The 8,918-nt window shown below is 37.2% G+C and overlaps 1 protein-coding gene across 2 annotated transcripts; it reads left to right on the plus strand.

Annotated features, from left to right (window-relative positions):
- Positions 1–228: 228 nt before the first annotated feature.
- On the plus strand, positions 229–8,245 carry LOC122829447. 2 transcript variants are annotated; one of them, XM_044114005.1, is made up of 10 exons: positions 229–502; positions 2,864–3,160; positions 4,591–4,884; positions 5,456–5,560; positions 5,645–5,698; positions 6,073–6,111; positions 6,267–6,308; positions 6,395–6,427; positions 6,790–6,837; positions 7,119–8,245. In XM_044114005.1, exons 1-10 carry the CDS (start codon positions 415–417, stop codon positions 7,226–7,228), a joined length of 1,110 nt encoding a protein of 369 aa, XP_043969940.1. In that variant the 5' UTR covers positions 229–414; the 3' UTR covers positions 7,229–8,245. The 2 variants fall into 2 exon arrangements, with proteins under 2 accessions (XP_043969940.1, XP_043969941.1); XM_044114006.1 differs by having other exon boundaries at positions 6,270–6,308.
- The last annotated feature ends 673 nt before the right edge of the window (positions 8,246–8,918 follow it).

Below are 8,918 nucleotides of genomic sequence, written 5' to 3' on the forward strand. Positions count from 1 at the left end.
ACAGTAGTACCTCTAAACACTAGACCAAAAATCCTAATTAAATGAACATTTCTTGTAAGCAGACTTGCCATCTTTAAGACTCAAAAAGAGACATTTGTTTCCAGTACTTACATTCTGCTGGCAGAAAACATCTGAAATCCTGTTTCTCTCTTTTTCTAAGTCTTTCTGAGAAGATTACAGGAAGTGCAAAAGGAAGTGAAGTTGCTCTGTATAACCTACCCGCTCAGTCGCCTTCAACGGCACAATCTATGAACGAAATCATTAGAGCTCCTTGAAAACTGCGAGAGAGACACTGATGGGTGCAGACATGATGTGAACACAGGAGATTCCGTGTTTGAACAAGGAAGGAGTTGCTACGAGCCACATGTCAGTGTGGTTCGTGTGAACCACTGTGTGTGACCTGACTGTACAACCATGGCAAGAGCTGCTGTGACTAAACTTCTCCTACTGGTTTTCCTCGCCTTCATCATCTGCCTGCCAGAGTTATTCAGGATATACTCAGGTGGGTCAACCAGAACAACTTCAACTGAACACTATTCACATTGTCCACATGCCTCTGTGTACTGGGTCAGGTCAGATCCTCTTCTTCACCTGTTCAAAGCTAACATCAAAAATGTTATTCTGTGTTCTTGGCGTTGCGTGTAGTCTCTCTCTAAAGCTGTCGTTCTCATACTGGGGTCCAGGCACTACTGGTGATACTTGTGTCATCTTTAGTGGCAGTCATAACAAATGTTTGTATCAAAAGTTTACAAGTCAAATACAGAGCTAATTAGCATCCACAAGTGGAGGCGTTCAAGAACACTGAACTCTACTACAAACTGACTCTGCTCTAAATAGAAATCCTCCTCCTTCTGCAGATTGATATGTTTGAAGAACTTCCATCATAAATTGAAACAAGTAGCATTCAACCAGGAACAAGCGCCAACGACTTCTTATTTAACTTTAAAGTCAGAACATGGATATCGAAACATCACCTAACAAAGATCAACTGTGTTCCAGATGCAGATGAGCAACTACTATTAGCAACACAAGATCCTACAACTTCTTTGTACTTCATGCATTCAGACACTAACTCTCAGGAAGTTATTTATGCACATGAAGGAATTAATGAGCAGTGCAAATACACAGTTTTAAACACATGGCAGTCATTTTGAACTATGAGGACCAGGCGTGAGAATCCCTCAACTTGTCCTGCATTGTTCCCATTTGATTTTAGAGTTTAAAACGTGGGAATTTCAAAATCTAAGTGAAAATGGGAAGCAATATTGCAACACATATTTTTTTTAAAAAACATGGTGTCAGAGGATTTTACTTCACTTTGTCTCAACAACCTAAAAAAGTCCAAGTACATTAAAAAAAAAGTTTTTGTCTTTCATTTTGGTTGCACTTTAATGATAAGGGTTTCAAACTTAGTCACAATGCCCACTGCTGGTCTCGATGTGACTAAAGTTGTTTTCTTAATAAATGCTTGTATCAGCCATTTCCTGGCAGAATGCAGAGTTGAGCAACATTTAAAGACTGTTGCAGCACATCCATTTGTGGTTTGGTCAGATGCCACTCAAAAGAGAACAGGAGCGGGGCGTCAGCAGCAAACTAAGTACTACGGTGTTCTTCTCGCCTGTGAGTGTGGAGAACATGCAGAACAGAGCAGTACTCCGCTGTTAGATTGACGATATGTAGATGTTCTTTTGATAAGCAAAACAAAATTTCTGAACCGCTGTGAACTGTGGCAATCAGAGACAAGTAGATGAGATAAAAACAGAGGATTTATGTGATGAAGCAGCAGGTTAGCCTCTGCTACTCACATGTTTTCTGTTTGGGTTTTCTTCACCAGACCAGAGTTTGGGTTAGATCTTGCTCCAGACTTACTGGCAACACTTTTACAGAACTGGGCTAGCCATCTACTTTTGAAACATAAGCCACTTGATGTCTTACCATATGCACAGGAATTAAAGAAAAATGCAGTAGCTGTTGGTTTTCTCAGATGTAGCAGGATTGGTATGTTTAATTTGGGTTTACTGCAGCACAGCTTCCAGAGAAACTGTTTACAAATTTATTTGCTCATATTATTTGCTCATAGGTTCTAACACTCATAATCTGGTATGGTCTTGTCACAAAATTAAATTTCACATTTTCTTTGAAAACCATGCTGCCTTTCTTTAATAACTGTTTTAATACTCTCTGTCTCAGATATTCCTGAATATGTCGCCATGGTTTCGCTTGTTTGTCCTACAAGATGGTGAAATCCGCTAAAAACCATCAGCCGTGCTAAGAATTAGTTTATTTGGATTTTGACGTTTGGGTTGTTGAGATAAACCTTCAACTTTTCCATTTGAACTCTCGGGTACTTCCTTTTTACTTTGCTAGTTTACATAAAAGTATCCAGTAAAAATGTTTTTAATTCATATCCTTCTTGTTTTTTTGACAAATGCAACAGGATTAAAAGCCCCAGTTCCTGTTGTGCTACAGTTTTGAGATTCCCTTCATTATTATTTGCTGAGGTTGTTTGTTGAAAAGTTTGAGAACCACTGCTCAAGAGTCAAAAATTAGATCCACCATGACTGGCAGCTGTGTGAGGATGTTTTTTTTATTGTTGTGTGAAAGCACAGTTATTTATACAAGTGCCTTTTTTAAGCTTTGTTCTCATGTTGCTTGCCTTCAGTGGTTTCTCTCCTTGTTCATCCTTCTTGCTCTTCCCTTGAGTCTCTCCCTGAAAGACACAAACTGACGGAAACAACTTCCATTTTAAGATCCTCCTCTGATGTCTGACTTGAGAGCATGTGATGTTTTCCTACTTTGTGCCTACTGCTGCTGCTGCTGGGAGATCGTCGTTTTAACTGTTCCCTTCTCTCCATCTGTTCAGTTTCAAAGGTGAATTTCCACTGTCTTCCCCACCGACCTTACGAACCGATGCATCAGGAACGGAAAGGGGGAAATGTGCAGCCAATAAAGAGTAAAGATAAAAGAAAGGCCATCTGGAATCCTACTTCAAGTCCAGAACTTGAACAGTTGGAGGAGATCTGTGCACAAGAGGGCAAAGGAAACACAGCAGGTTTACATCCTGAAACGCAGAATGTCCAAGGAGATTCAAGGTCAGACTTGTTCATGTGTGAAACAGACAAGAACATGGAGGAACTTCGCAGCCACCTCTCATCACCAGGTAACCCATTTTAATTATGCTGCTGTGCAGTTTCAGTCTTAGTAACATCATATCTTACTACTAATGATATAATTAGTAGAGAGATATGTTTGTAAAAACATATCTCTTTTTTATAAAAGAAATAAATCTATATAAAAATATGAAAATACTAATTTAAGTTAGAAGCTGAATCACAAGAGAAAACTTTCTAATTGTTTTGTGCACTGTAAAACATTTGAGCCTCATTTCATAGTGCCTACTATCTTCTACTCTTTAAGTCAAACAAATTTTGTGGGTTTTGATTTCAAACCTAAATGTATTAGTTTCTGAAAGATGAATTTACAGCAGCAAGTTGTGTTAATGTTTAAATAATTTTGGCAAACCTCCAAGAGTTGAATAAACTAGAGGTTTTAGGTTAACACTTAAAAAAACCGAAAGAAGGAAAAGATACGAGTGGGAACTATTTCCCAGAATGCTTTGCAGCAAATTTCAGTATCCTGAGATGGAAGTGCGTTACATTGATCTGAGTCTTGTGTATTATTAAAGAGCACACACTTCTCTATTATTTTCACTCACATTATTAACTTAAAATAACTCTTTAATTTACTTTAGAATAATTTAAATTCCTGTTTTAAATTGCATGAACAAAATTTCTGATCTGATAATGAATTTTCTTAAATGAATTCTGCTCAAAAACATTTTAGTGTGAACAGGACATCATGCTCAAGCTTTGCAATCTAATAGTTGTATTAAAATAAACACTTGCCTTAACTTGGTGAGGGCAAATTTTTCTTGCATATTGTGAAATAATTATTTGGTTTAAATTGCAGAATTAAGTTAAAACTCACATTTCAAGATGAATGAATTTAAAAAACAAAGTTTATACAACTTGTCTCTTGTTAAATCAACTTCATGAGCTTTAATTTCTGAGCTAAAACCAAAACAATTTTCTTGTTGACTTGAATTGCATTTTCAAGGCAGGAGGTAAACTTTCAATTTCAAGTTAAACCATCTTGAAATGCTTTGCATTGTGCTGGCCTGAACAGAAAACAATTAAAGTTTCCTTCAAAAACTACCACTGCCTCTTAGGATAAGTTAATTTCAACAAAAGCTTCAGCCATCATTGGGATAAATTTACTAATTTGCCCAGATTTGTCAAATTATAAAATATGTGCTGAGCCCCTCCGAATATGAAGGGCCTTAAGGACAACAAAGTCAATGTTTTATCAAAGGCATCTTAAAGCCTCAGTCCTTTCTGTCTCATTATTCTGGGATGTATCAAATAGAAATTATTTTGATGATTCTAGCTACTTAAAACAGGAGTCATTTAATTTGATCCTTCCATGACAGTGCACCATTATCTATTTTTCTCTGTATATTTTAACCTACCACAACCATGACTGCAGACTCTAATTTTAAAATTAAGAGATAATTTCCGCTCTCATCCACAGCTCTGGTGGTACTTCTGGAGGTGTCAGTTGTCTTTCAAGTGAACGACACCGAGGCCGTGAATCATACTTTGTTTGGCTACAGCGGTCAGAGGTCCCTGTACCTCCAACCACCTGAAGAGGAGGAAGACCCAATGGGTGACAAAGCAAGTCAGGGACAGGCTTTCTACTGCTGTCTTCCTCTCAATCAATCATCCAACTCGGCCAATCAAAGCCGCTGCCTCCTTTGGCTCGCCAATCAAACTGTTTTGACAGGAACAGAAACAGAAAGGCTGTCATGGAAACAGGCAGATGGAGGTAGGTGTAAGGATAAAGGGGAGTTAGTTTTTTTTTTTCTCAGTTCTCCATGTGGACTCAGTGCAGCTGAGAAGAGTCAATAAGAGACAAAGAAACAAATCTATCTGTTTTCATTTCACTCCAAACTGCCCTTATTCTCAGTCCTCTCTGGACTCATTTTTTAAATAGGACAAATTTCCTTCAATTCTCCTTGTGTTGACTTGAATCTCTGCTGTGTCTTTCCCCTCCCTTTGCACTGCTTGATCTTTCCAAGACCACACTACATCCTAATCCTCCAGATCTCTGGTATTGATTTTGGCTATCCTTCCTTGCGTTCCGCTCTTCAGTGCTCCCTACACTTAAAGCCTGAGCCATGTCATATTTTCCAGTGTGGAAGAGGAAAATTGGAGGTCATTTAAGCTAGCGTTTTTTCCTTCTCCTTCCATCGAGCTTTTCCATAACCCCAACACGTTTCATTTTCATTTTTTATTTCTGATCTCTATTGATGTGAGATTCTTTTCACTCCATGCATGTGTATTAATTATGTTCTGTAAATGAACCAATCATCTAAAAGTCCCTGTTTGCCTTCCAGGATGGTGCAGCTACAGGTGGACCTTTCTGGTTCTGGTGTGTGTGGTGTTCCTGATTGTTGTTGCAACTGTGATTGGAAAAATCTATCTGGGGACACGCTTAAACTGTAAGAGAGGAAAACACACTTTAGCACATTAATTGACTTTACATTTTGATGAAAGCAGACAAAATAAGCTATGTTCTTCCACAGATAAAACTATTGTGCATCCCATTGAGTACCAGCCTCCCAATTGGCAGTTAAAAGGTAAAGAAACCTACCTGCCTATGTATTCAGCTAGCTAGCTAGCTAGCTACCAAGTAGGTACTGCATTTAGGCACCACAAAAATTCTCTATCTATTACAGTTTTTCTCAGTTGCTTTGGTGCATTTTTCAGAAAGCAGCAGCCATTCTAGACTAGCTAGACTATCTCCCTTCAGAATATGTTTTTGATTAAAACAAATACTTATAGCAACCTTTTATGATATAAAGCAGTTTGTGGCTTTGTTTTTCAAACAAGTTGTCCTGTTAAAAACAAACTTTCCAAAGTAATATTAATTTGTTTTGATGTTGCTTAGTTGGACAGAGGACAGAATATGTTTACACCAAAGTGTTTTTCTAACAAATATGTTATCCAACAGAAACAGCGTACCATTTAAATCGACGTCAGTCTTGGCCTGGTAAGTTTTAACAAAAATATAGTATCTATTACAGTTCCTCTCGATTGCTTTGGTGCATTTTCATGCAAGAATTAAAATTCTCAAAGCTACTTGTTCAATCTTCAACCTGTATTTTATTGCATCTATTGAGCTATTCTAACAAATATATTACCCAGCAGAAATGAGGTACCATTTGAATCGGCTTCAGTCTTGGCCTGGTAAGTTCTAACAAAAATGCAGCTTATATTTAAAGTAATTTACAAGGTTGTCAATCATTTGATGCCTGGTTGTCTTTTGATGCCAGGACTTTCGCCCATTCTGGAAACTGAAAGCAGAGGTAAGGAAACACTAATGTTGGATCTTCCTAGAGACGCTCATACTTTCAAGTTAATCATAATACAGTGGTCTCTCAAAACAATAACAAAAAAAATGTGAATGGAGAATTGCTTAAAAAACTTAATTATATTGAGGTTGGAAGATCTTACCATAGCATTTATATCTGTTTAAAGTCAGGATTGGGGGTGATTTTAATATTATCTTCAGAAGGAAAAAATGTGTTTGTAAAAATAAAGAATATTTTGGACATTGCTTTTGCTGTTAAAAAGTTTTAATTTTAACAATGACTTACTAACAGTATCTTAAATGACAGCTAGTGTACAGTTGTTGAACTTTTAATTAAAAAAACCTGATTTCTTCTAGAGAACATTGAAACTTTGCTGAATGGAAATCCACCTAGCTGCTATACAGGTAACCTCAATACCGTCATTGTTTTTTTCATGCATTGTTTCAAATGCATGTTGAAATAATCCATTTCAACATGTATTATTTTATAGTTTGGCTTCATTAATAACCATAGAAAAAAAAATTCTTTCAAAATCCTTTTGCAATGACAGCAGGTGCTAAAGCTGCAAATCAATCACACTTTATTGTTTCTCTCAGGCAAGAATTAAAGTGGAAATGTGATAAAAGTAAAATCCAATCTAACCAACAAGTATTGATTATAAGTTGTGTGATGGTTAAACCTTCAGAAAATCCTTCATCATCGCCGCCGTCCTCCTACCTCCTCCCTCATAGAAGAACAGCCGTGCTGACAGACGTGCAACAAAAGGAGCACAGAAGTTGTCTTAAGTCACACTAAGGCAAGAAAGCAAAGAGACTCCATCACCTCAAGGCCTGCTTTGTAGACACACATACAGCATGCAAAGATCACCAGTGTTTATTATTAAAACCTCCCCAGTGAAGTTTGATGGATTTTACAAGCCATTCTTTGGACATGTCAATGGATTAGAGACACTTGGAGTACAGATGTTGTTGCTTGAGATTCGCCATCTGAAAGCGGACCAGCGGGTGATATGCTGCTTCTCCAAAAAGACTTCTTAAAGCCCTTCAACCCACTCAGGCCATTTATGCCTGTTTGAAGCTTTATGCAAGTTATTCAGAGGTAATCAAAGGACTCAAATGCCAAACAACAGAAAAAACCAAATCTTAAATCCCCTGCTAATTTAGAAACCATTCTGCTTTAGTATGGTCCCTGTTCTTAGTTGATTCTGAGAAAAGACAGAAAGTCATTGTCCAGGTTAGCCTTAACTCTGATATATGAAAGATACATTCTCTACTCTTTTCCTTTCTATGTCTCTTTTCAAATTGTTTTAGTCAGTAAAAGTCCAGGATGAGCCAGCGTATATTTCTTCCATACAATTCTCTGCTGTTTTATAACATTACTTGCTTTTGTCATGTCTATACTTTTGAAAGCTGAATAACAATTCCCCATAAAACTAACAGTCTTGAGTCAGTAGAAACAAAAATGTCAAAGAAGTGGTCGAAATGCATTTGTTTCTTGCATTTCTTTACCATTGTTTCCTGAAAATGCCTCCAAAACTGAACAGTTTCTCTCAGGTGAACCTGAGCTATCACTCTTCATATTGTTGAAAATAGTGCACAGCTTTACACAAAGTGTGTTTGTTGTAAATGTGTTTGTACTTTACCTTTAACCAATGCTGTGAGCAAATTTGAACTGCAAAGAGTGAATGCAGTGAAACATGCTGTACATATTCAGCATCTTGTCCTCGTTTACCTCACTAAATACAGTAATGTGTAGCTGAACTGTAGATTTCAAATGGCTAAACAAATAAATACTGTATGGTGCTTTCTTTGAGACGTTTCAGGGAGTGTTGTGAACACGGGACTTTTTCTGCAGTAGAAAACACTTCAAGAATTTACTGTCATAATGAAAACCGGCCACAGCCGTTTAACCCTGTTGTCAGGACTTTTCATTTCGATGACACCGACACTTTCCTTGACATAAGCACTTGGTCCTGAGGAATGAACTCCCTACTTGAACTATCCATTTTGAGCAAGTGACACATTTTTGCAGATTATCGACTGGGTTTGCAGTTTGTATTTATTGTTTTGAGAAATGCAATAACTTGTGCAAATGTTAATAATGTTACAAAAATAGCAACTGATTTATTTTTCATCCATTAAATCATTATTCATCAATAAATAGTTCACTTATTTTTTCATGAGCAGAAGCAGTACTTTTATCAGTTACTTGCAACACCATTGCAAGTATATAAAATAAGTCATGTGGAAAGAGTAGGGTACACATAGTAGAAATTTGCTGCAGATGTTTATGGTTGTAATCTTGGCTGTACTATAGCAGCAGCAGTAATGAGCTGCAGACAAACCTTAGTAAACCAGATGCTGAACAATCCGTATTTGGATATGCAACTAGCCAATTCCCCAGCAGACATTTTGAGTCAAATAAGAAAACATTTAACAACGACTGCATACCAGTTCTGCTTCTGTGAATATACACTATGTGCAAA

The sequence above is a fragment of the Gambusia affinis genome, linkage group LG04 (assembly GCF_019740435.1).
Source record: "Gambusia affinis linkage group LG04, SWU_Gaff_1.0, whole genome shotgun sequence".
Taxonomy (NCBI): domain Eukaryota; kingdom Metazoa; phylum Chordata; class Actinopteri; order Cyprinodontiformes; family Poeciliidae; genus Gambusia; species Gambusia affinis.

What these genes read in the sequence shown, in the direction of transcription:
- LOC122829447 (XM_044114005.1), top strand. Translation starts at nt 415, where the DNA reads ATGGCAAGAGCTGCTGTGACTAAACTTCTCCTACTGGTTTTCCTCGCC. An exon ending in TCTGGGGACACGCTTAAACT is followed by an intron (nt 5,561 to 5,644) that starts GTAAGAGAGGAA and finishes GTTCTTCCACAG; the next exon opens with ATAAAACTATTGTGCATCCC. An exon ending in TCCCAATTGGCAGTTAAAAG is followed by an intron (nt 5,699 to 6,072) that starts GTAAAGAAACCT and finishes GTTATCCAACAG; the next exon opens with AAACAGCGTACCATTTAAAT.